The sequence below is a fragment of the Acinonyx jubatus genome, chromosome D3, assembly GCF_027475565.1.
Source record: "Acinonyx jubatus isolate Ajub_Pintada_27869175 chromosome D3, VMU_Ajub_asm_v1.0, whole genome shotgun sequence".
In the NCBI taxonomy this organism is placed as follows: domain Eukaryota; kingdom Metazoa; phylum Chordata; class Mammalia; order Carnivora; family Felidae; genus Acinonyx; species Acinonyx jubatus.
Window position 1 is genome coordinate 87,834,638 of NC_069392.1, and position 26,711 is coordinate 87,861,348.

General features: G+C 43.7%; 1 protein-coding gene across 4 annotated transcripts in view; it reads left to right on the forward strand.

Annotated features, from left to right (window-relative positions):
• The window catches only part of CD3H18orf63 (chromosome D3 C18orf63 homolog), a 51,158-nt gene extending 24,803 nt beyond the window's left edge, over positions 1–26,355 (forward strand). The window contains exons 11-17 of one of the 4 annotated variants that reach the window (XR_008291673.1): positions 2,346–3,368; positions 3,557–3,646; positions 12,186–12,359; positions 13,608–21,331; positions 22,622–22,862; positions 23,550–24,382; positions 26,114–26,355. Coding sequence is in view for 1 of the 4 variants with exons in the window: in XM_053206039.1 (XP_053062014.1) it covers positions 2,346–3,368; positions 3,557–3,613 (1,080 nt within the window). In the remaining 3 variants the exon portion in view is untranslated. Of the gene's footprint in view, positions 1–2,345; positions 3,369–3,556; positions 3,647–4,974; positions 7,318–12,185; positions 12,360–13,607; positions 21,332–22,621; positions 24,383–26,113 lie in introns of those variants that run through there. The other 3 variants (XR_008291672.1, XR_008291671.1, XM_053206039.1) reach the window with 3 other exon arrangements.
• Positions 26,356–26,711: the final 356 nt, after the last annotated feature.

A 26,711-nucleotide genomic window follows, 5' to 3' on the forward strand; every position in this document is an offset into this window, starting at 1 on the left:
CTCTGGGATCTCAGGCAAAACGAGGGGCTGCTTGAAGTTAATCCAGTTTATAGCCAGGATCCACCATCACACGCAAGTGAAGAAGACGCCAGCCCCACGGTCATCTCACTGCAGCTCCGTGAGAGACTCCGAACTAAGCCAAGTCAGCTCCCAGAATCATGAGAGAGAAGACAAGTATTGTTTTGAGCCACTAAGTTTTAGTGTGATTTATTCTGCCTAATCAATAAATGGATTGCTGTCTTACGTTTTCTTGGCCTATTTCCAATGCTTATCTCCAGTAGTGGAGAGAGGTAAGTCAGTTGCACTGGGTTTGCACATTATTTCTAGCAGTTTTTAAAATTTTATTTTAAGTTGTGACTTTATGGGTTTTTGATGCCAGAGAATGAGAAAAGAACTCCCATTCCATGTTTCAGATTATTGTCACACGTCACTTTTTTACAGACACTAAGACTCGATAGATACATATTTTAAAAGACTATAGGGGCACCTGGGTGGCTCAGTTGGTTGAGCTTCCAACTTTGGCTCAGGTCATTATCTCACATTCATGGGTTCGAGCCCTATGCCAGGCTCTGTGCTGACAGCTCAGAGCCTGGAGCCTGCTTTGGATTCTGTGTTTCCCTCTCTCTCTGCCCCTCCTCTGCTTGTGCTGTTTCTCAAAAAATAAAGTAAAATGTTAAAAAAAATAAAACACTGTGAACACTTCCCATTAACAGGTGGCTAGATAAACAAAATGTGGGATTTCCATGCAGTGGAATATCATTCAGCCATAGAAAGAAAGGAAATTCTGACACCTGCTACAACACGGATGAACCTTGAAAACATGCAGAGTGAAATAAGCCAGACAAAAAAAAGTCATCAAATATTGTATGATTCCACTTATACAGGATACCTGGAGTGGGCAAATTCATAGACAGACAGAGAGAATAGAGGTTCCTAGGAGCTGCAAGGAGAGAGAACAGGAATTGCTGCCGAAGACCACACAGTTTCTGTTTGGAATGAAGAAAAAGTTGTGGAAACAGATAGTGGTGATGGTTACACAACTTAAGTTCAATGAAGAATGCACTCAGGTCCACTGAATTGTATACTTAAAAATGGTTAAAATGGTAAACTTTATGTTTTATCTATATTACCATAATTTCTTTAAATTTTTTTTAATGTTTATTTTTGAGACAGAGAGAGACAGAGCATGAACGGGGGAGGGTCAGAGAGAGAGGGAGACACAGAATCTGAAGCAGGCTCCAGGCTCTGAGCTGTCCGCACAGAGCCCGACGCGGGGCTCGAACTCACAGACCATGAGATCATGACCTGAGCCGAAGTCGGACGTTTAACTGACTGAGCCACCCAGGCGCCCCCATAATTTCTTTTAAAAGACTATAAATACTTGGCTCTCTTTGGGGTATCTGACAAGTCAGTCTGACAGATCCTTGTTGAATTGCTACCAGGTACCAGCACTTTTTAGACAATGAAAATACAAATGATCAAGACACAGACAGCCACTGCCCTACAGTCAAAATCCTACTAAAGGCCTGGTATAGATGCAGCCACCTCTTCCATTCACTTAATTTCTTGGAACAAGTATTTTGTAGTAACTGTGTGAAGGGTTTAAGAATGTGAAGTATAGGGGCACCTGCATGGCTTAGTTAAGCTCCAACTTCACTCAGGTCGTGATCTCACAGCTCGTGAGTTTGAGTCCCGAGTCGGGCTCCGTGCTCACAGCTCAGAGCTTGGAGCCTGCTTTGGATTCTGTGTCTCCCTCTCTCACTCTGCACCTCCTCCGCTCATGCTCTGTCTCTGTCTCTTATTCATTAAAAAAACTTTTTTTATAAAAGAATGTAAAGTATATAGGAATAAATAAGTAATGGTTCCTACCCTCAAAGGGTGATGGAACATGCACACTGAAAGTTACGAACACCACCTTTTACTGGTGTGTGTGTGTGTGTGTGTGTGTGTGTGTGTGTGTGTGTGCACGCCTAATACTGATAGTAGAAACATGGGAAGTTGAAAAGGAAAAAAGTTTACACAAGAAAGACATTTTGAGTGAGAACAGCGTGGACATACTTGGAGGGCAATGGGCAGCTAATTGTAGTTTTCATAGTCAATTTGTATACAATGTAGAGCCTATCTTCATCTTAAAATATCTTGAAAGGTTGGCATGTAAAAAAGGATGCAGACCGTAAGAAGTGTACATGTTTCCTCAAGAAGTCTCATTTGTTTTTTTGTTTTTCTTTTCTATTTTATATATTGTAGTGTTATTCAGTATTCTTATTTTGATGATATTTTATATATTATTTCTTTTCCATTAACATTTTTACATTTTAAATGTTTCCCAATCTCTATCCTTTTAGGAAAACAAAGTCAAGGCGCCTAATCTGACCACTAAACAAGTGTTTAGGTCCTCTCTGACTCAGGCCCCTTGCACCAGACCTGTCCTGGCTCAGTGTCTTGTACCAGGTTCAGGAGCCATGAACCACAGGATGGAGATTCCAGGCAGCCAGCTGAAGAAAACCTGGGTGTCTTCAGCACTGCACCTCCAGCAGCAGTCTGTTCAGAGCGGAAAGAAATCCCTGTCTGACAAGGCACCACAAGTACATTTGGAAGCACCAAAGCCCAACACAGGAAACCTTCAAGTTCAAGGCACAGACTTAAGCTCCCAGAATAATACTGCCCCTACATTCATACCAGTTTTCAAAAATCGATCCTTGCAGATGAATAAAAAGATCTTAGAACCTGGCAACCTGAAAAGGGAACAGCATGTTGTTACAGAATCTAAATTCTTTTCACTTAAAACTAGTGTGATCCAAAATGACAAGCTGAATTTAGATCCAGCTATTAAAAAAAGATCTAATCATAACATTCAGATGAATGCTAGAAATTTAAATCAGAAGATTTCCAGACTTCTGCAAGGAAAAAATACTGAGTCCTGTGAAAATATGACAAAATATCCCCCTTCTAATGGAGAATCACCAACTGTGAGTTTAAATGAAAGTAAACACCTCTCTAATAGTTCAGTATCTCATATATCAAATAACAGTTTAGGTGTAATAAAAAGTGCGGTTGACTTCCAAGTGAATAGAAAAGAAAATTTAACAAGGAAATATATAACACAAATTTTGGGGAAAGGCCGCGAATCACTAAAAATGAAAAAACCATACATTTTTGAATCAGACACAGAAACAGAAGATCCCCAACTACTGCAGCCACAATCAATAAATCAGACTATAAAAGCTGATGTAAGTGACCACAAATTGATGATAAGCAAAACATCCCAGAGGTCTAAAAGAAGATTGTGTCAAGAATCTTCAAAAGCTTCAAAGAGACCTCATTCCAATACTATCCATTATGGACAGTCCAGTTTTCCTAGGAGCAAGGTAAAAAAAAATTTTTTTAATCTGGGTTATTTGCCATATGGTGGGCCCCTAAAATCCCTAAATAAAGATTTAAGTGATTTGCCCAAGATCATCTAGAAACATAATGAGAAATAGAGTATCTGCTCTAACACAACTGCAAGTATATACAGTTCATTTTCACCAAGTGTGATTCTTCAATCTGATTACAGATACATGATGTGGACAAATCAAAAGTTCAGAAATCTCTCATCATTCCTAAAACTTAGAACATGGATGTGAAGGAAGGACATGACTACCAGGTAACTTAGGTGACCTATTTTCCTTTATTTTTCATTACATTATCTGAACTGGAATTGCCACGTTTAGGGAATCCCCAACCTCTTGGTAAGAAGGAGCTACTTTTAAATTCTTTGAAGCTTTATAATCAACAAGGAAATAGGAAATGTTGGGAACAGTGCAGTCCGTTAATAAGGGCCATACACAGGGTCTGTTGCAAATCGTAAATGACCCCACAGAGTGATGAGGTGGATAGAGGTCCCACTGTGGCTGCCTCCCACTCTGCTCCATGGTCTTTGCAGACTAAGAGGTCATAGCAGTAGCAGATGGCCCAAAGATCCAAGATTCCACAACCACTGGAACATGTACCTTTGGGACTTTTACCCAAGATAATGTTAGTCATTAAAATGTACTCCACAAAATTGCAGCGCTGGCTAAAGACAAACTTGAGATTTAACTGATAGTGCTGAGTCCAAGTCACCGAATTCAGAAAACCATGCATCTGGAAACTACATTTTATTCCATTCTGCCATCTGTTTTATTCTAAGAACAAACGTATTACTAAAATATCCACAAATACTTTTTTTGCACAGAACTGTTGGAATATTTTCAATTCAAATTCCTTATGAACAAAATAGAAAACATTTTCTTCTTCTATATATGCTATTTCTTTCTGTAATTAATAGAATTTCAGCCTGATTTCAATTAACTGAAAGGTACATAATTATATTCTTTTTTTAAAAAATCATGTAGTTCATGTAGTTTTTGACATCTTACATTTTAATACACTCAGTAGGTGGTTGAGGAAAAAGAGTGTGTTTGTTAAAATGCCTTAAATGTTTTCATTTTCATTTTAAAAATAAATCTATTCCAGATTTCATAATTTTTTACAAGTATAGAACTTCCCCACTTTGAATTACTTAAGAACTAACATAATTTTTAAAACTTTTTTTAATGTTTACTTATTTTTGAAAGAGAGAGAGAGCATGAGGGGGCAAGGAGCAGAGAGAGAGGGAGACACAGAATCCAAAGCAGGCTCCAGGCTCTGAGCTGTCAGCACAGAGCCCGACGCGGGGCTCGAACTCACAAACCGTGAGATCATGACCTGAGCCAAAGTTGGATGCCTAACCGACTGAGCTACCCAGGCGCCCCAAGACCTAAGATAATTTTTAAGTTAAAAAAAAATCATTCCATCACCTAGAAATTATAGCATAATGAGAAAAACTACAGGATATCGTTATAGAAAATAATTTCTGCCCAATATAAAGTTAATGTATACCTTGTAAAAATTTGAATAATACAAAAGTTTCAAGAGAAAAGTTAAAAAATAATCTGTAATTCCTCTTTGCAGACATAACCCTCTGAATGTGGATGGACATTCACACACTCCTATGAACATGAAATCAGGTTCTGTGCACTGCTGTGGAACCTCCTTTATCACCTGACACTCATTATTCTCATGGGCACATAGGATTCATTCTGTAGCATGGGGGTGTTACTACATTAACTGTCCCTACTGACTGACATTTAAGTTGTTTCCAACTTTTCACTGTGGTTACAATATTGTATAAACCGTGTTGTAAAAGATGGACAAGTATAGAAATGTTTTTGTTAGTTGAAAATGTCTTTATTTTGCCCTTAACCATTTTTGTTGAAATTTCTTTGAATTTATTATTTTTATCATTGAAGATTTCAAGCTATACAAAGTATAGGTAATAGTGTAAAGAGCCTCTGGGGCACCTGGGTGACTGGGTCAGTTGAGTGTCAGACTCTTGATTTTGGCTCAGGTCATGATCCTAGGGTCGTGGGATCAAAACCCTGCGTTGGGCTTTGCACTGAGTGGGGAACCTGCTTAAGATTGTCTCTCGCTCCCTCTGTCCTTCTCTCCCACTCACGTGCTCTCTAAATAAATAAACAAATAAATAAGTTTTAAAAAATAGTGTAAAAAGTAGTTATCACCCAGCTTCAATAATTATTAATATTTTGCCACTATATTTCACCTATTTCTCGCAGATTCACTTTTCTTACTGAATTATTTTTTATGTTTATTTATTTATTTTGAGAGAGAGAGAGCAAGGGAGGGACAGGGAGAGAGAGGGAAAGAGTGAATCCTAAGCAGGCTCCGCACTGTCAGCGTAGAACCCAACACAGGAATCAGTCTCACAAACCATGAGATCTTGACCTGAGCTGAAATCAAGAGTCGGATGCCTACCTGAGTGAGCCACCCAGGTGTCTCTTTACTGTACTATTTTAAAACAGATTCAGTACGGCATAAAGTTCACCCATAAACACCTTGATACAGCTCTCTACCCGACGAGGGATAGCATAAAGAAAAAAATATGTGTACGTACTGTGAACCGTCTACAGTGTCTTCACTGACTCACTAAATTTTACTTTAGTCTAACATGCAAACTGACAGGAAGTCCTCAGTAAACATACGATCTATTTCACAGAAGAACTAGAGCCTTCAGTCAAACAACCAAAATACTGGCGTGAAGATTTATTTGTTCAGCTGTATGTGTGTGCTCTGTGCCAGGCAGTGGGCTGAGCACCGTGTCCCTGAAATCACAGAACTGCCGATGGCTGTGTAGTCTAGTCCCCAACCAACCCACTCTGGGCTCCTGGCAAAGATGGAGGAGCCTGAGAGTAAGGAAGCAAATGCAACAGTGACGTTTTGGTCCACGTTACAAAAATTATGGAGCGTATAAAAAATGAGGAACAGAAATAGAGCTTCTCACCGAATTAGTATTTTTCTGGCTTTCAAACATTTTAGATGTTCAATTTACAAAATGTGATACAATAGTTGTGGTAAGATATTTAAAAGAAATAAAAACCCTCACTAATATTGCACTGAAATAATTCTTTATTAAATTTAAAAAAATAAGCAGAGAACCAAGTATAAGTTGAACTTTGATTTTTTAAAATGAGATTCACTATTTTTGCTCCTTCGCTAAACATTACAATTAAAGGCAAAAGCGAATATGAGCTCTACTTGAAGACTGTAAATATAGTTCTTGCTCTTGGAATTGTGCCTGGCTAATTCATTTACTGTGTGTCTTTTACCATAAGCATGTCTTTTTTCCAGAGTCTATTTTATAATATTATTTTACCATTTTCATAGGGAAACACACCTGGTTTAAAGCCCATTTTGAGTGTGCCTTGCTCATTCTAGAACTGGTATGGTAGACAACGAGTAGACTGCAGTAAAAAATAGTATATCATTGTGTTTGTGAGGCTGTGCTGAAAATACCTGTTAATGAAAATACTATGAATAAGGATATATATTCGGTCACTCAGTCATCCACAGAATGTACTTTCTTAAAACCAGTCTTTCCCTCTGCTCCACACATTCCCCGCTGCCTTCCTGCTGCTCTCCTGCTGCTGTCCAGTCTTCATGCCTGAGGTAATAAAGACTTGTTTTATTCTAAGACTAAGTGGACTAATTAAAAAGATAAATCCACTGCTTAGTGTGTAGTATCTTCCAGTTCTTTATATAAATAATCTTGCTAGCTCCTCCTGCACTCCATTAGTGTCTAAAACTAATTTATAGGATACTATTTCATTTAGATAAATTTAACCTACATGACAAAGCCTGCTTGTGTTAGGATCAGCCTGTTTTCTGGTGTAAAGTAGGTTTATTTTTGCTCTTACAATATTTATCCTAATGAAAACTTAACACAAAAATATATATGATATATATGTAGATAACTATACTGATTTACTATAGATGATTTACTATAAAGATACTTGATGATTTACTCATCAAGTATTTACTATATGATTTACTATAGAGATACTTGAACAGATTGATTGATTATTTACTATTTCATGTTCAGAGAAGAGGTCCCAGGGAGAATTACTGGCTCAGACTCCCTGAAGAAATTAATGAAGATTTTGTTTCATTTTTAAGATTATAATTTTGAAAGCCAGGATAATTCCAAATCTAATTAGGGAAAACTAAATTGTACTTCCTTGTTTAAATTTTGGTTTATATGCATCATGGTCACCACCCCCACCCTGCCCTCAAATCATTCTTCATATTCCAGCTGTGAGTTTTAGAACCATTACAATTTTAAATAATTTTGTGTTTGCCTATATACAGAAACTTAAAAGATTAGCCATTTCATTTAAAAACCTGTGGCAGGGGCGCCTGGGTGGCGCAGTCGGTTAAGCGTCTGACTTCAGCCAGGTCACGATCTCGCGGTCCGGGAGTTCGAGCCCCGCGTCAGGCTCTGGGCTGATGGCTCGGAGCCTGGAGCCTGTTTCTGATTCTGTGTCTCCCTCTCTCTCTGCCCCTCCCCCGTTCATGCTCTGTCTCTCTCTCTGTCCCAAAAATAAATAAACGTTGAAAAAAAAAATTTTTAAAAGCCTGTGGCAATATGCCAAACTAATGCTAAAGAATCATCTTCATAGAAATGTAAACATCCTTTCTTGAACGATTTATAGTTTAAATTTCACAGTATTTTTTGCTTACTATATTTGAATTTTTTGTTTATATTTTTATTATATATTTCTGAAATTATACATTATATATCATTTTATTTGTATTTGCTTACCATAGCAAATAGGTAAAAAATACGGGTTTGTCAATGATTATTAACCAGTTCACGAACCAGTTTTGCTCTTGTTTTCAAATTGCACACCATCAGGTGTTATGACGGAACTGACAATATATTGATAGTTATTGATACTTAGGAATGGTTAGTATTTATAAATGTTTAAAGATGTCGTGGTCATTTATTGGTGCTTAAAATGTCCATTGTTGTTGTATCCTACGTAGTGTCTTAGTTAAAATAAGAAAATAAAGGTATTCAAATAGGCCTATTTTCCATGTGTTGGAGTGACTGCATATAGGAATGGAAAGACTTGGATAAATTCCAAACTATTTTACATTTATGGTTTCCTTTCTTCACATGTATTTGCTACCACATCCATGTAAACTAGTTAGGTCATCACCACTTCACAGAAGTTTCATTCTCAAAAGTTCTTCATCATTTCATTCAATAGATATTTATTTAGTATCTGCTATGTGCCAAGCACTATTGTAGATGCTTGGGATATATCCAAGAACACTGACCTTGGGATATATCAGTGACCACTGAGAGAGACAGATGATAAACATGACAAATAAATAATGTAATGTATTAGAAAGTGACAAGTATATGAAAAATAGAGAAAAGTAAAGGAGATGGTTAAGGTAGGCTTCCTTGAGCAAAGGTGTGAAGGAGGTGAACTCTCCAGGCTGTTATGTTCAAGAGACATCAGGGAGCCCAGAGTGGCTAGAGTAAAAAGAGCCAGATGGGGGAGACCAGAAGATAAGATCTGATGGCATTGGCAAGGATAGTTACTTTCACACTAACTGAGATAGGGTTGGGACCAGAGGGGAACAAGGCCTGACCTGGGTTTTAGCAGGCTCATTCTGACTGCTGCATTTAGAAGAGACTGAGGCCAGAGGGGAGCGCAAGAGAAGAAATAGGGGGACCAGCCCAGACGCTGTTGACGTCATCCAGGCAAAGATGGAAGCGGTGTGCCACATGACAGCCAGGGGGGAGATGAGGCGTGGCTAATTCTGGGTGTGTTGTGAAAGCTACCATCCACTGGATTAGGGTTTGAGAGAAAGAGGGGTGCTGAGGATGCCTCACGTGTTTGCCTTGGTCACATCTAACTTGAGATGAAAAGGAGCAGGCTTTGGAGTAGGAGGAAGACTGGGGATTGACCATCACATTTCACGATGTGGAGGCCCTTGATGATGAGCAACTCCATGGAGTGTCAGAGACAAAAGCCTGACTGGGTTTAAGGGAGAAGAGAGGAGGGAGAATTGGAAATCATGAGTGTAGACGGCTCTTTCAAGTGTCATCAGTGGACTTCTCAGAATCCTTATTTTCTTTTACCTTTAACAATACTGTCCTTTGATTATCCCCTTCTTGAAAGAGTATTCTCCCACAGCCTCTATAATCTTACATCTCTGAACACAAACTTTCTGTTTCTCTTACTGATGGGCATTGAGTACCCAAGGACCTGGAAGGATGAACAGTGGTTATGCCAGACACATTTGGGACACAGAAGGAATGGGAAGAAGGGCATTCCAAAGAGAAACCAAATGAGAAAAGGCACGAAGAGGTACACGTGTTTAGGAACAGTGAATACTGGTTCTGGTGTGGTTAGCATGTGCTTTATACAGGGACCAGAATGAGTGCAGACCAGGCTAGGGAGAAAAAGGAGAGTTTTAGGGCAGGCAGTGAAATCATCTGGAGGCTGTTCCAGAAGCCTAATCCGGGCAGCAGAGAATAAAAAATAAGACACTACTGACAGACCTACAAGTGGCCACCAGGGAAACTGGCTGTCGATGACAAATGCTGGAGGTAGGGTCAGAGGTGAAGCTGGATTTTCAATCCTGAATCACTACAAGAAGAATGTCACCTTTTAAAAATATGGAAAGTGGAAGAGTGGTGGGGAAAATGTAACAGGAAGATGGTGGGTTCAGTCCATCGTGAACTGAGCTGGCGGCGTTAGTAGAAGCTCCAGGTAAAGACAGCCACAGCCAACAGACAACTATATTAAAGCTCAAAGAAATGTAGTTGGGGTATCATCCACACAGAACTATCAGCTGAAGGTTTGTGTGAGAGTGTAGGAAGTGAAGAGAAGAGCATGTGTAAGGAATGGGGGAAGGGAGAAGGTCAGGAAGGGGAGTGGCCCCAGAGCCAAGGAAAGGGGAGTGTGGGCATGGCAAGGTCAGCAGCCCTGCCTGTCCAGGAGGAGACCTGAGACACAGCGGGCTCTGGTCTCCCAGGTCCCCAGTGTCTGCTACAGTTCCAAGGTGACCCAGAGGGCATGGTCAGGTGCAGAGGAAACAAGTGCTGGGGTCCTCTGCAGAAAGGACACCTGCACCATGTGTCTGATGGCTTGAAGGGATGGCAAGAAGAAAGGGACATTTGTGCACTGAAACAAAAGGATAAAACTCTTCAATACAACCAGGAACAAATAGCTGGTGAGATTATATCAAAGTGATAGGATTTGTCCATCTTAAGCTTTTCCTCTATAATTTTTTTGAAATCCTGGAACCTATAGCCCCTAAATATTAACAGAAAAAATCATAAATAGTTGATCATCTTAGCTTATTAGCTTTTGTTTTTAAGAGGAATGTTCATTAATGATTTTCTTAATATTGCATGTACCTTTCATTCTGTTTTCTGCCAGAGAAAATGTTCCTAGTTCCCACAAAAAAATAAAATTCATCAATATTTTATTGTATTCTACAAAGATCATCTTGGCTGCTACCATATAGTCATTATATTATTAAATTTCTGAATTTAAATATTCAAAGAATGTTTTGCGATTGACATTCAGCCATAAAAGAAATTACATATAATATGTGCATAATATTTTTTTTCAACATTTTTTATTTATTTTTGGGACAGAGAGAGACAGAGCATGAATGGGGGAGGGGCAGAGAGAGAGGGAGACACAGAATCGGAAACAGGCTCCAGGCTCTGAGCCATCAGCCCAGAGCCCGACGTGGGGCTCGAACCCACGGACCGCGAGATCGTGACCTGGCTGAAGTCGGACGCTTAACCGACTGCGCCACCCAGGCTCCCCTGTGCATATTTTTTAACTTTGTTCCACTAGCTTTTTTCCAGAGTACCAATGGGAATTATTTCTAGTTGCTAGCTTATATTCCTACATAAAAATAGAAATCTGCAGTTGTAATCAAGGAGAAACTTGGGAAAACATAATTGGTTCTATGGTTTATTATATATCTACTTATCTCACCACTAAAATAATTTAGGAATAAAACATTTAAATATCTGAAAAACATGAGTTAAGTTGCCTTAAAATAAAATCTTGGGTCTACACTTAGAAGGAACATATGTCAGGGTGCCCGGGTGGCTCAGTCAGTAAAGCGTCTGACCTCGGCTCAGGTCATGATTTCACGGTTCTTGAGTTCGAGGCCCTTATCGGGCTCTGTACTAACAGCTCGGAGCCTGGAGCCTGATTCCGATTCTGTGTCTCCCTTTTTCTCTCTGCCCCTGTCCCTGTCACACTCTGTGTCTGTTTGTCTCTCTCAAAAATAAATAAACATTAAAAATTTTTAAAAAGAAGGAACATACATCAACATAATCATTTAACTAAAGTGAATAGTATAATGGAATTTTATAAACATACTGTTTAAACTATTAAAAGTTTTATTTAAAGTGTGTTTTTTTTTCAAATCTATTTCGAATTTTGCTCCATACCAATGCTGCCATAGTGAGATAAGTAAAGATGGCACTTTTATGAAGCAGACAGCCTCCCCTACCCTCTTTCTCCTTCAGTTCTGGACTCAGTGAACTTGTTCTGGTCTAAGTCAGAATTTGACAACTAGCTTCCTTGTTGGAGTTCCTGTTTTCAAAAATGGTTACTTAAACCAAACCTGTCACGGAAACCAACCAATAATGCTGGATAAATTTTTTTGAGTCCATAGAAACATTCAAGAACCAAAATGACATGAAGAATTACCAGGATAAATACTAGGAGAAGACGAGAAAGGTAAACAGAGAATTCAAAATCACTTTTGTTCTTAAGATATTTGATAACCCAGATGGAAATGGAGCTGTGTTTTGATAATGTGGAGGAGTAAGGGGAACAGAAATGTAAAACACGAGTGCCTGCCAAAGCCCAGGAGCCTAACGGAGATACCCACCTCACTCGGCAGTGGACGTGTTTCCTGGGACCCTGAAGACGGTGCCCAAGGTTAAGGTGAGCCAATCAGTCACCACCCCCAGGAGACTGTGGGGGTGCACTGCTGTAGTGTGAGAAGAATAAGGGGAACTCATGTCCGTTGTCTTTGCCCAAATTCACCAAGATGATCCAAGAGAACCCAAACCACGAATTTAATTTAAAATAATATCAGAAATATAAAAGTGCCAGAAATACCAAAAACTTTAGGGAGAAAACTAGATGGCATTTGAGTGGCATTAAAGCATATCAAAGTAAATGGAGCCCTGTGCTTATGTTCATAGATTGGAAACTCGATAATGGAAAGATTCAGTTGTGATTTTGAGCCAAACTTCAACATATTTATTTCTAGAACTTGATTGGCTTATTCTAAAATTGTTATGGGCATGCAGAAGTCAAGAATAAACAAAGACTCTTCTAGAAAAACAAGAAGAGAGAGAACTTGCTCTCCAGATAGCAAGATTTCTACAAAGCTAGAATAACTAAAACAATATGGTATTGGTATTCAGGTTGACAAAACCACTGAAGCAAAAAGAGCCCAAAAATAGACCGTAAATAAATAAGATTTCATACAATTACTGTTCATAATGGCCCACGTGCCACAAATGGCCTTTATGAATCTTACTAACATGGTAAGAAGTGAGATGGGAATGAGCTTCCATTCATATGAAGTTCAAAAACAGGAAAAATCCAACCATATTGTTTAAGGATTTTTTTTTTGCTATAATTAATATTTTATTCTTCCTTTCAATGCTTCTTAAAGGCTGAAATATATTAGACAAAGAAATCTTTGATAATATAAGTGCTAATTCTCTGCAGACAACCATATAATCCTTTAAGAAATCACATAAACAAGATAAAGGTTTCTGCAGCCTACAAATGCCTCTTTTGGGAAAAAAGAAAAAGGGGTTTATCGACAACAATTTAATAATAGTTTTAAAAAATGGTTTTCCTGCCAAACTTTAATGTGTAGTAAATGAACCCATCATCTGTTAGAGCAGTGAACCCAAGTCAGATCAAGCACAAGAAAAGTAGAACAGTTATGAAGAAAAGCAAGGGAATTAGTACTTAAAAATTCAGCATAATGGTGCATTGTGAGAGAGAGTAGTGGGGGCAGGTGGATGGTAGGGCAGTCCTTCTGAAATACTGATAACATCTGTTTTATTTCTTGTCCTGGGTGGTAGTTACACAGGCATTGACTTCATTATTGCTCATTAAACAGTACCTATATGTTTATGTACTTTTCAATGTGTGTGTTATATTACACAGGGTTTTGTTCTTTAAAGAGAAAAATAAAATGGAAACAATAAAAACAACCTTCACCCAGTGCAGAGGACTGAAGGGGCTTTTGTCTGGGACCATAAGACGGTAATACGGAGCTGTGGGTCGTAAGGATTGCTTTCTGACAGTTCTCGGAAGGATGGTGGATGTCCAAGACTCTCAGTGTAACTGCGGCTTGATGGCAGAGTGAGCTGCTTTACTGAGGTGTGTGGGATGAGGTAAGGGCAGAGGGCACCCGAAATGCAGCAGGATAGCATGGAACCAAGTGGTGGAATCAGGTCAGACACTTTGCAAAGTTCCAATTAGGCATGGCTAGTGAAATGAGCCGTGAATCGAGCTTCAGTCTACAATGGTCTTATTGCATGGTTTTTACCTTGTGGACCTCAGTTTTAAAGTCAATTCGTGTGAGTTCTGAAATTAGAAACTCGTTTAGAATCTCTGCTTCCGACTTAGTTTTATTCAACACACATCCACGTAATGAGGATGCTGAGAGGTCGTCCCGAGGAAAAAAGCAAGGAGGGAAGTTCCGTGACAGCTGTGTGTGACCAATATGAGCCTAAGGCATTCCTATTTTTATTTCGTGGATTTGCTTCAGGGTTAAGTATAAAGAACAACCGTGCATGAGAAAGCTATTCCTTTATTAACGTGGAAAGCAAGTATAAGTAACAATACTGTGCGGTAGGAAGCGTTATTAAGAAATAGCCATGTCCTAGCATATCACGTAAACTTCAAAGGGAGAGGAAATGCCCCCACCTCTGCCCTCCCCCCCAAAGAAGACCCAGAGAAACAGGAAATACGTAGTTACCAAAAAGCTACGTTGTTTGAGAATGGGGTATGGGGGAACAGAATTCACAGTTACTGTCAGTAGTACAAGTTGGAGGGGGAGAGTCCGTGGGAAATAGACTTCATTCAGCATTTCAGGAGCATTATTAGGAACCTCGCTTCCAGGGAGTCTCTCCTTCTGCTACTCGTGGCCCCTGGGATCTCTTCCCACAGCCAAGCCAGTCTGGAAGCCCAGACACCCACGCATCACGAGAGAGATTAACGGTGGTTTTAAGCCACTGGGTTTCAGGGTTAGCGTGTCACACAGCAAGAGGTGACCCATAGAGCAGGCCAGTTTGGAAATGAGGACAAAGAACAGGGCTCACAAGCAAAACTGCCAGGCAAGCACCGAGAACATGAACATGACAGATGTAAGCAAACATCCATGCAGAGCCACTGGGTTCTCACTGCAGTGCTCCCCATGTGTGCAAGAGGAGGACATTTCATTGACGCAGAGCTGCGAGGCCTGGAGTCAGACGGCCCAGCACGTTGGGACACGTGTTTTTCTCACGCTCTGCTGCACAATGGGAAACACCAATCTAACTGTGCTGGGGGTGGGGGGGGGGGGTCAGCGGTGGCAGACCACCAGGTCCTTGTCCTTGGTGATCGCCCGCCAGTATTTCCAACACCAGTCCCTCCGGGGAAGCCTGTGGACCCCCTAAGCCAGGGTGGGCAACCCTCCCAGGCACCCCGGGACTTTTCAGTGTTGTGATGGCCCTTTGACTCCCCTCCCTGGCCGTCTGCAGGGGAGGGGGGGTACTGACATTCCCTGCCTGTACCTTGGAGCCACGTGGGGGGCGGGTGATGCAAAGGGACCAGATCCACTGGCCTGGACGATCAGAGCACTTGGGGCAGCAATCTCTCTGCTGAACCTCGTTGCTTCACGACGTGCAAGATTTTCTTAACACGCGATATAAAAGAAGGATTTAGAAGACATGCTGATGTGATCCTTTTCATGAGTATCAGCGATCTGCAAACACATGCAGTGTTTCAAAACCTTTCTTCAATTAGTAGTTCTCACTCTGTCCTCTGCCTCACTGCCCCCGTGTAAACTCGCTCCCTTTAGAACACGTGTGACTCCCCACAGTGAGTCTCTAGATGGAGGGAGGGTTTGGCGGTGGTGCCTGGAGCTTTGACATTTGAAAAGGCCCCTCAAGAGCCGAGGGGTATAGGAGAGGAATCCTTCCCCTCCCCTCTGTTTCCCTTGAGAATCACTCTTAGTCGGGTGACGCCGGCACCCCCAAGTCCTCCCAGCTTACAGCACTGAGAACTATTTGAGAAACCAGTGTAGGCTTCTCTCAGAAGCAGAAAGGCCTGTGTCCTCAGAGATCATGAGTCCATCTGGTGTTCCCACATTTCCGTGCTAACCTCACCCAGGCTGTGCGAATGCCTTGTGGATGATGAAGATGTCACAGGCCTGGCAGAGTGACTGCGGCCCACACGATCTACCAGCTCCAGAGGTCCCTGTGAACTTGAGCGAGCTTGCTTTGGGCCCCGGTATAAATGGCAGGTAATGATTATGACCCAGACTTTCATGGCATGTCTATAAAACAAAGAGCTCCTATGTTATAAAATTGAGGAAGCTCCGTGGTTTCCCACAGCAATAAATTCAGCTTGCCTTTTGCCTCCTCAGAACTGGCATTAGGACTTTGTAAAATAAAGTAAGCCACGCTATATATGGGGCTGCTAAGATGAAACAAAGGAAAGTATTTTTAGCCCTATTTCTCTTAAACCACATTTACCACATTTCATTACTTTGCTGCCTACTATTGCTCTGTGGTCCCTAAGGAAATAACCAGATGAAATTGAGAATAAAAACAACATAAAGTAGGATATTCAATACGCCAGGTTGCATGTACCCAGTCGGGTCACACAATGATTAAATTTAGCTCTAGTTAACCTGATTTCAAGTGCAGTTCAATCCTGGGGGCTATGAGAAACAGAATGCTTCTTCCACATTATCAGAAAATAGTTATATTGAAACACATGAGTCTGTGTGTCCCTTCCATATAAGAACATTGACGTGCATCAGACAGGTTCTCCTTTGAGAGACTGCTGAACGTTGTATTTGCAGCATCAACTTGACAGAGATTTTATTTGGCCAAAGAGAGCATCAGCCCCGTGTCCCTCTCCACACATGCATACTACCTGCCACATCTCTGCGCTGTTGTGCTCTAGGAATGGGTATAGGGTTCCATCTGGGTGTTGGGAACCATGACATTTCTGATAGGCAGCTCCATTTAGACTTAGCATCCCCAGACTTTTCAACTTTGAATGTATTGTATCATTGTTTGAAAAGAGGCCCCAGAGTGTAAACCATCTGTATAGGTCAGAAGGAAGAATTTTCAGATATTTAAAGTTAATTATATAACAAGGCTGTGTAATTTCTTCCTGGGGAGAGGGAGAGTGGGATTTCCAAATCAAACTGGTTCACTTTTGCCTGGACTGGTTTTAATTAACTGGCAATTTTCTGGAAAGTATGGAGATAGACCAGATGTCCTCTCAAGGTCCCTTCAAATCAGCCTGCTCTTTGCTGAGTGATAGAATGTAAGAACAGAAGGAGGTCCAGTCCATTCCCTTCACTCAACAGTGAGGGAACCAAGATACACAGAGTGAGCGTAGTTCACATTATTATTATAATTATAAGGAAAAAATAATGCCGTTGCTTTACAGTCCCATCTTGCTCTTTTTTTTTTTTTTTTAAAGAAAGAGCATGCATGCAGGACAGAGAGAGAATCCTAAGCAGGCTCCATGCTCATTGTGGAGTCCCACGTGGCATTCAGTCTCACAACCATGAGATCATGACCTGAGTTGAAATCAAGAGTTGGACGCCCAACCAACTGAGCCACTCAGGCGCCTCCCCATCTTAAAAAAACTTAAACTTAAAAAACTTAAACTTAAAAAAACTTTTTTCATAAAGAAATACCCTGAACTCAAAAGCATTTATATACACATGCAACTTAAAGATTAAAAATAAAGCAAAGACCTTATCCTACCGTCCAAGTTCAGAGACACAGCCTCACTTGTACTCCAGGAAGGGAAGTAACCACCCCCCTGAATACTTTGTTAATCTTTTATTTATAGTTTTTCTTTATAGTTTTACCACATATGTGGCTATATCCCCATACAATATATTTGTAGGTTGTGTGGGTTGATTCAACACCAAGTGCATCCTCTGTGACTTCTTTCTCACATTCATCATTATGATTTGAGGTCCAACCAGGCTGATGCCCTGTTCTTGTCTATTTCTTTTCCTTTTGCTGTACTACCCCATTGCATGAACATACCACAGTCTATCCATTCCACCATTGATGGACTTTGGATTCTTTCCAGTTGGCATTTTTCTTTGTTGTTGTTTTTTTTATTTGTTTTGTGTATGATTTGCATATGTGCAAGTTTCTCAGGCTCTGGAGTTGACACGTGAAAGGAGAGCCAACTTTAAATTGGAAAATGACATTTGAGTTGAGTCTTGGGTGGTGGGAAGGAGGCAGTCATGTGAAGCTTGGGAGCAGAATGTCCTGAGGGGGAGAAACAACAAACACAAAGGCTCTAGGGTGAGAGATCGTGGAGTAGTAGAGGAAGGGCAAGACGGCCCAGGTGGCGAGTGTATGAGAGCCATGGGTGAGCGGTAGGAGATGAGATCTAAGAGAGAGCAGAAGCCACATGGTTTAGACACCATGGCAAGGTAGATGTGTGGGAGGCTGGCAAACAGGCCACTCAGGGTGATGTGTGGAGAATGGGTGGATCATATATGGACAAGACATCAGGTCATTCTGATGTCATCTAGGTCACCCAAGTGAGACCTGGCGAAGGCTTAGATAAGAAAAGGAGTGGAGGTGGAGAGACAGACTGAACTCAGAAATATTTTGGACATAGACACATGAACTTCTTAGTAGGTTGGATGTGAAGGTGAGAAACAGAGAAGTCAGCTTGAGTCCTACATTTTTTCCTTAAAAAAGCAGCAACTCATGGAATTTACTGAGATGCAGAAGGCCAGAGGAAGGACAGACGTATTTTCAAGACATGGAGAAAATAAATGTTTTTGTTTTAGCAGCATTAGGCTGGAGATGCCTAAAAGACATCTGAGGGAAAGTATCAGGTAGGCAGTTCATCTGCGAATCTGGAGAAAGGTCTGGCCTAGGGAGGTATGTCTGCAGTCACCAGCATTATCGCTGGTAGTTAAAATCCTGGTAGAAAATAAGATTACCCACACAAGGTGTTGAAGGGAAGAGGTCCGAGTTCTGGCCCTAGGGTACCCCCAACATTCTTGCACAAACTGAAGGAGAAGAGCCACCAAAGAATGTGGAAGTAAGGGAACCAAAAAGGTTGGTATTGTGGGACCCAAGAGATGGGACTGTTTCTCGAAGGAAGGTATGCTCGACTGAATGGTGCCAAAAGGTGAAGTACAATTGAGGACAGAGAAATGCACAGACGCACAGACATGTGGTCACCTTCAAAAATCCCTTTTCCCTGAGGGGTGGGGCCACACCCTCCCAGAGCAGATGCAAGTAAAAACGAGATAAGGAAGTGGAGGCCAAATCTAGGACCAGATAAAGGGGAATCGGTCAGCAACGGGTACAGAGAGGGCAGCTGGGGAGGGTATGGGGTGAGAAGGGCTTTTCTTTGTGCAAGATGGAGGGTACTAGAGAGTGTCTGCACCTTGATGGCATGGGTTCTCCAGTGGGGACCTCTGAGGTAGCAGGAGTGTCCTTGAGAAAGTGAGAGGGGCTCCAAACACAAGAGGAGAAGCTGACCTGTGATTTGAGCAGAGGGGCTCGTGAAGATTAATATTCAGAGTGCTCACCACCAAAAAGCTTATAACAGTAAATACTTAGAAACCAACATGTCCAGCAGTAGGAGAAGAGTTTCCTAGAAGTTATAGCAGATCTGCAAAATGGAAGGTTACGCAAATCGCTCTTGGGGGTCCTGTGTGCACACAAGTGATCTACAGAAACATACATTCGAATTTTGAAAGGGAAAATACACATCGGTATTACATGTGTGAAAACTTCTGAAAGGAAAATGCATCGGAACATGACCAGTGGCTACTTTGCGTACTGTTTTGGGTGATCTTTCTCTTTCATATACCTTTTTAAAATGTCCCCAGTGTTTATAATGAACATGAATTACTGGTATTTTTAGGAAAAAGACAAATCATGTTAGTATTTTGATGTAGCAACTCACAGCATTTTCTCTTTTGGCCAGACAGCCATTTCCTCTTGCTTGAAATGTGCAAAAATATCACAGGACTGATACTGTTTAAATTTAGGTTAATTCTACGTTGGTTTTCCTTTTTTACTCTTATCTGTTGCATCTCCTCATGGTGTTAGGCATGTTTCACTCTGACATGTGCCAAGTTGTTGCCTATGCTCTTTCTAGAGCACTGGGCGATCGCCCAGATACTTCTAAATAGTCCTGCCAGGAAACATAACAGGAATATTGCCAGTGAAGTCACCCAGCACGTTAGCGATATGAAGATGGAGAAATAGGAGGGCCCTGGAGCCTTTTAGGAAACCCCAATAACTCATTTAATCGAGAAATTGCAGCTTCGAGCAGTTGAAACCACAAGAGCAGATCAGTTTTCCCAATGGAGAATATTTCAGTAACTGCTGGAGCCAGGCTAAGTATATGCTTCCCAGGAACCACGCAGATTCCCAAATAGAATTCAGAGCTGTCGTCAAGCTGGAAGCGCAAGTGGATACCAGGAAACAACTGATGTTGACCACAAGCCATAATCCAAAAATCCTGACCTCATCAACATGGAACCACAAATGTAGTGGTATATTTCCACTAAAATAGGAGTTCATTCATTTGCCACATATTTATTCAGCACCTACCATGTGCAGGAGCTACGCTAGGGGCCTGATACACAATATCACATGTAAAAGCCACAGTTGCTGCTTCCCCGTCCAGTGGAGAAGATTCACAAATTCGACACGCTGTGAGAATGCGTCAAATGCTACCACAAAGGAAGCACAATGAACTTTCATGGAAGCAATAGCAGGGGCATGGCTTCCAGAAAGAAGGGAAGTTTAAGCTAGGATATTTCTATGGGTGAGAATTAGTGGTGTGAACTGGAGGTGTGTGGGCAGAGGAACTGTGTTTGTGTGTGTGTGTGTGTGTGTGTGTGTGTGTGTGTGTGTGTGTGAAGACCCAGAGGAAGGCAGGAGAACCCCAAGGAGCCAGAGAAAGTTGGCAGATCTGGAATGCAAGGCAGGAGGAGCAGTGAGAGCAGCTGGGCAGGAGGGACTGGAGATTTAGGTGGGAGGAACACAAGACTGGAGGCGGGGGATCATGTAGGGACTCAGTGGCATGATGCAGAGAAATACACTGGTTAAGAGACATCCAGGAAGTACAGCTGCCAGGACTTAGTGCTTAACTGATATAATGGAAGCTTAGATCACAGCATCCAATCTTTCTCTTTTCTAATATAAGCATTCAGTGCTATTCCTGTCCCTCTAAGCACTGCTTTAGCTGCATCCCACAATTTTCACATGTTGTGTTTTTATCTTCATTCAGCTTAAAATACTTTCAAATTCTATTTAGAAGCTTGCTCCCTAATTTGCAAATATTTGTGGCTTTGGCAGGTCTCTTTCTGTCATTGTTTTCTAATTCAATGCTACTGTCGTCATTCATTTTAAATGTATTTACCAAGACTTGTTTTGTAGCCTAGTATATGGTCTGTGTACTGGGCCCCAAACCCAGTTGATTCCCTTCCCTTTTTTATCTGACTTTACCTTGCCTTACATGACTTATTCTTTGCCTTTTTCTTTTTCAATCCTTCAGTGCATAGGAGTGACGAGAAGGTCAGGCCTGCACGCATTTCCTGCCGTCTGCGGATTTTTTTTCTCGACACTGCCTGTGAGGAATTATGCACAAACTCCACAAAAGTAAGCAATAAAATATTGGCACGTTGTAGTGCAAATCTATATTTGGGAAAGAAAATTACTCTAAAGAATCACAATCTGCAGAAATAAGACGTTGGCCACAATAATTACAGCCTTTACATTATTATGCAGAGGAAGTTTAGCCTCCCTGGAGCCAGAGCCACATGGTTTCAAACATCTCCTTCCTGGAAGAGGGTCTCTCCCCACTGGGGTGGCTTCCCAGAAGAAAAAAACATTCAGCTTCAAAGACCAATTCGACCTCCCATCTGTTAAGACATTGCAGGAGCTTGAGGATTACAATTGCCATTCTCTCTTCTTTAAGGAAAAGCACATATAACTCGGTATCTACCAGGTCTCACCCAGGGCATCACTCTTTATTACTATTGTTCAGTGAGGAAGAGAATCACGTATCGAGCTGGGAACATGAGCTGGGAATTGTGGGTTCTGCCTTGTCTGCCGTGAGTAGCTAGAACATAAGCACAGCCTCTGAATCCACGTGGGTTCTTATTGATATCTAAAGCCATCTCCTAACCCCTCTACCTTTTGCCCTTCTCTAACCAGAATAGCGTCTGGAAAGTGGTTGTTCAACTTCTTTCTCACAGCACTGTAGTCCTGCTAAGTTTCGAGACACTGGTCATTTCTCTCATTACAGAGATGGAATCCTCTTTAATGGAATCAAAGCCATCCTCAGGAAGCCCTGTACAAAGAAGCAACTGATAAAATAAGTGAGGAAATTCTGGAGTTGGTAGTTTGAATTCCTCAAATTCCTCAAAGTCACGAATTCTAGGGAATTTAGTAGTATATAAAGGGAAGAAAGCAAGGAGGATTTTCTTGTCATTCAGAGCATTGCACTTTGAAAGAGGGCGTGGAATAGAACGGGGTCTAAACAGAGGGTTAAGTTGTGTGGTAGCCTGAAGCAACTTTAATTGAGACCAGCTTGAGGGCACTTTTTATTCTCTGTGGAGGGTTATTTATTCTTGGGGGACTTAAAAACCATGATGTCCACCCACACTCCTTAACTGGAAACTTCTAGCCACATCTGTCCCACATCTGAGAAGATCACGTGTGCCTCTGTGGGCATCTTGAGTGCTGTGCTAACCCTCGCGTTTCATTTTAGTTCACCCATCAGGCTCCGGTTTTGAATTCCACAAGCCCTGCCTTAACCACAGCCTAATGAGAGAAGATGTCATACATTCTCGAGTGGCAATGTGGGAACCCCCACATCCCATGAGGCTCCCAAGCCAGGGCAACAAGTCAGCTTCTCTGCAAATGACTATCTGTCCCTGTCCTTAGGCCACTGGCCCTGCTCCTGTCACATCACCACCCAGGAGCCACCAGCTGCTAACGGTTGCCAGGGCCCCAGCCATCATCACGGAGGACTTCGGCCGTAAGATCGTTCTCTAAATGTCACTGTCTACCCCCTCACCGTGCAAGTTCTTTAGTCTGTGCCGGTGCCTTAAAAGCTTCTGCTGGCTTTGTGTTGAGCAAGCCTCGTCTGTACTCCAGGTGGATCTGGTAGTTTGATCGGCGCAAGGTAAGACGCGGGAGCCTGGACTGTTTATTCTGGAAGAAATCCAGAAAAGACAATGTGTTTTTGGGAAAGAGTGGTGGAAATTACTGCAGAGGAACTGGCATCCACGGGGCCGGCCCCGGAGGCCGCTTCCTCAGCCCTTGAGAGCAGAGTCATCGCCCCAAATGTGGACAGTATGGAGGCTGGGAGACCCCGAGCCAGCCAAGCTACGGGGGGCTTCCTGACCATGGGCTCCGGGCGGTGACGGCGCTGCAAGACCTGTGCTTTCTGTAACCCAGAGTCACAAGAGCCCGGGGCCTCTTTCACAGGGTGTGTTCACACGGGAAAAGGCTTGAACTCTCAGCACACCCAGTGAAGCCTAGTGAGTGGCCCAGCCAGCAGTGCTGGACCAGTGCAGGCGTTCCCCCTGGGGTGGTTGAGGGGCCGGAGGGAAGCCTCCGGAAACGGACAGGATGCCGGAAGGTTACAGGTGTATCCGGTCGCTGACCCGAGTGGGGGTGGTGAGGAGACGCTGCAGGGCAGAGGGTGTAAAGGTGGGCTGGGGTCCAAATAGGGGGGCCCTGAAGGGGCTCTGGACTTTATGGGTACCTGGTAACTTTGTAAAGTCAAGGGCAAAAGGAAGAAGGAAGACGTGGGTCTCAACTTCCCCTCCACCCCAGTCATGTGGCCCCTACCGCTTCTATTTCACAGGCTGCTGCTTTCCCTGTAGACACCGAAAAGTAGACTTTCTCACTCTCCCGGCAAGAGACCGCAGTGCAGGAAAATAAAGATGTTTTCCACAGTGGGAGCTGCCAGTGGGGGACTGCTGTCCCCAGAACCCCGCATTCCATCCTCCAACAAATACTGACTGGGGGTCTACCGTGTTCCAGGGGCTTCCAACGCTAGTTCCTTAGGGAATCAAATCTCTGGTGCCAGGTGAAAACGAGCCTGACCTGCAATCCGGGACCTCGAGAAACCTGCCAACAAAGACACCTGTGGCTTGGGGGAGCTCCCGGAGCCGCCACAAGAGCAGGTGAGTCTGGCGTCCCTGCCTGTGGCTGGAGAACACAGGCGAGCCGTGGGCCCGTGGGGGCCGAGCTTGGGAGCCAAGCCCCGGCCCCAGGGGGTTGTTACTGGGACATGGTCACTAGGCCGCGCCACCGGCTCCTTGCGAGCTTGCAGACCACAGACGCAGCACAGGCCGGAGCTGTTGGCGCATCAGACCCTGGATGCGAGTAACCCCGAACCCCGAGTCCAGCCTCGGGTCGCGCGCCCACTGGTCAGTGCAGGCTGCCGTGCCGCGGGAAAAGCCAAGCCGAACGGATCGCGCTCCCGACGGAGGCGCAAAGGACGCACATGGCCACGTCCACGGCGCCCACGCAAGGACCGGCTGCTGGTGTGAGGTCACCGTACAAACCGAGGAGCGGCGCCTTCCTTATACTCGGGGGACCAAACCCAGGGAACAAGGAGGAGGGAAGAAACGTCGCCCCAGGACTCATGCAGCTAACTGCAGGTGCAGCCGCGGCCCGGCTTCCAGGGACTCGGTAAGAGGAGGTGCAAACGCCGCCACGCATCGTCCGCTGGGGCCGGGGGTGGGGTGAGGCGGGTCCCGCTGGTCGGGCGGGGGGGGGGGGTTGGGGGGCGCGGGCGGGAGGGGGGAGGCGGTCCCCCCCCGCCCCCCCGCAGCCGTGCCGCCTGGGAGCGCTGGTGATGGGACACACCAGCTTCTCCCTCCACTTCTGGAGCCACGTTCGAATTGTTGCTTTCTTCACAAATGCGCCTCAAATCTGCCGCCCACCGTGCGGTCAGCTCCGCTGGGCGCCGCTCGGGAGGCTCCTTCCTGCCGCCTAGTCCACTGCCTGTTTTTCAGGCCTGCACTCGTGCGGGCAAGTTTCTTTCGGGTCCTTTAAGATGCAGCCCTGACCGTTTGGAGACGTCAGTCTCACGGTTGACCCGCGGCCCCACTCGCCCACAGTGCAGGCCAGATTCGTGGCCCCAGCGGGGTTGCGGGGTGCGTGCGTGTGCACGGGCGCGTGTACGTGTGCGCGTGTGCATGCGTGAGTGTGGTGAGCGTGTGCTCGTGCGCATGCGTGTGCGCGTGCGTGCGGATGCATGTATGTGTGTGATTGCGTGTGCATGGCTGTGTGTGTGCTTGAGTGTGTGTGCGTGCGTGCAGATAGATGCATGTGTGTACACGTGCGGATGCATGTGCGCGTGTGTGTGCTTGCATGTGTGTGCATGTGTGCACATGCATGTGTGTAGGTGTGCATGCTTTGTGTGGTGGGCAAGGGTGAGGAGGAAAGTGGGGGCAGCTTCTGCTCTTCCCCCCATTGCTCCTTCGTGGCTTACTCTCTGAGACAGCGTCAGGGACAAAGAGGGAACGGGACAAAGCCACAAAGCCGGGTCCTCACGCGGGGCTGGCAGGCTAGCACCCCACCCACCTTGGCGGACCTACCTGCAGGTGCCGCCCCTCCGGAGAGCTGATGCGCCAGCTACTGGCCAGCCACCCTGTGTGTCCAGCAAAGCCTGGTGAAACCCTGCAGCCTTACACCGTCAGCCCCTCTGGTGCCTGGTGCAGCAGGGTCAGGGAAGCCTGGAGCTTTCTCTAGCCCCATTGTCCCTGCCTTTAGGAACTAGGACCTCAGGGCAGGTATTACATATGTGATCATATCTGATGTATATTGCATATAGTATAATACACATATAGTTATGTAACTAGATGTCATATATACCTGCCTCTTCACTCCTGTACCTTTGAGAATCTATCTCTTTGGTCAGAAGTGTGTGTCTCTATGTGGCACCACTAAAACCCAGCCCCTGCACCCCCTCTTTCCCTCCCACATGTCCGCTCACTTCCCTGGAACAGGATACACTGTCCCTCCCAGGCCATCAGCTCCTGGAGGGCTGGCCCTGCTCTTAATAGATTGTTTTTGCCCCCAGCACCTGAGGACATATTAAAAGAGCTTCAGAAATCTTGTAACCATTATGTTTAGATATATCATGCACTGTTTGTGTCAATTCCACTGGCTGTATGACCGGCCAGACGGTCTTGTACCGTTAGCTATGCAGCCAGCACAGGCGCGTTCGCAGAATGGAGGAACATTTACTGATTTACTGATCTACTCCAGTAGTAATGTGATTTTAAAAATCTGGAAAGCATCTGGGCAGGTGACATATGACTTTGCATGCCTAGGATGGAGTGGGGGCAAAGTGAGGCAATAAAAAAGAGGTTTGTCTACCAGCAAACCCACTTCCTTTCCGATTCTGCCTTCCAGAGGTCCTGACTCTCCACTCCCCAGTGAGTCTGACCTCCTGTGCTCTGCAGGGTGCAAACAGCTGTCCTGCGGGGCACCACGCACAGCTGAGAGCAGATTCTCCTTCATACCGAAGAGAAGATTAAAGGCCAAGACAATAGACTGGCGACTCAACAAATATTTATTGAATTAATTATTATTTACTGATGAATTAATTATAACTTTATCAGATAAGAAGACTGATGGTTATGGGTCAGCGTGGCTAAGCCACAGTCCCTGGTCAAACACTGTGTTGCTGTGAACATGCTGTGTAGATGTGGTTATAACACCTACAAGCAGTTGACGTTCAGTAAAGCAGATTAGAATGTGGATGGGCCACACCCAGTCAGCTGGAGGCCTTAAGAGCAAAACTGAGGTTTCTAGGAAAAAAAGAAATCCTGCTTCAAGCTGCCTGAGTGTGCAGCCTGCCAGCCTGCCCTGTGGACTTCAGACCTGTGGACTGCCAGCCCCACAACCACAGAAGCCAATTCCTTGGAATAAATCTCTGAACATTTATAGGTTAATCCTACTGGTTACTGCTTCCCTGGAGAACCCTGATGGGCACAGAGATCCTCAGCTC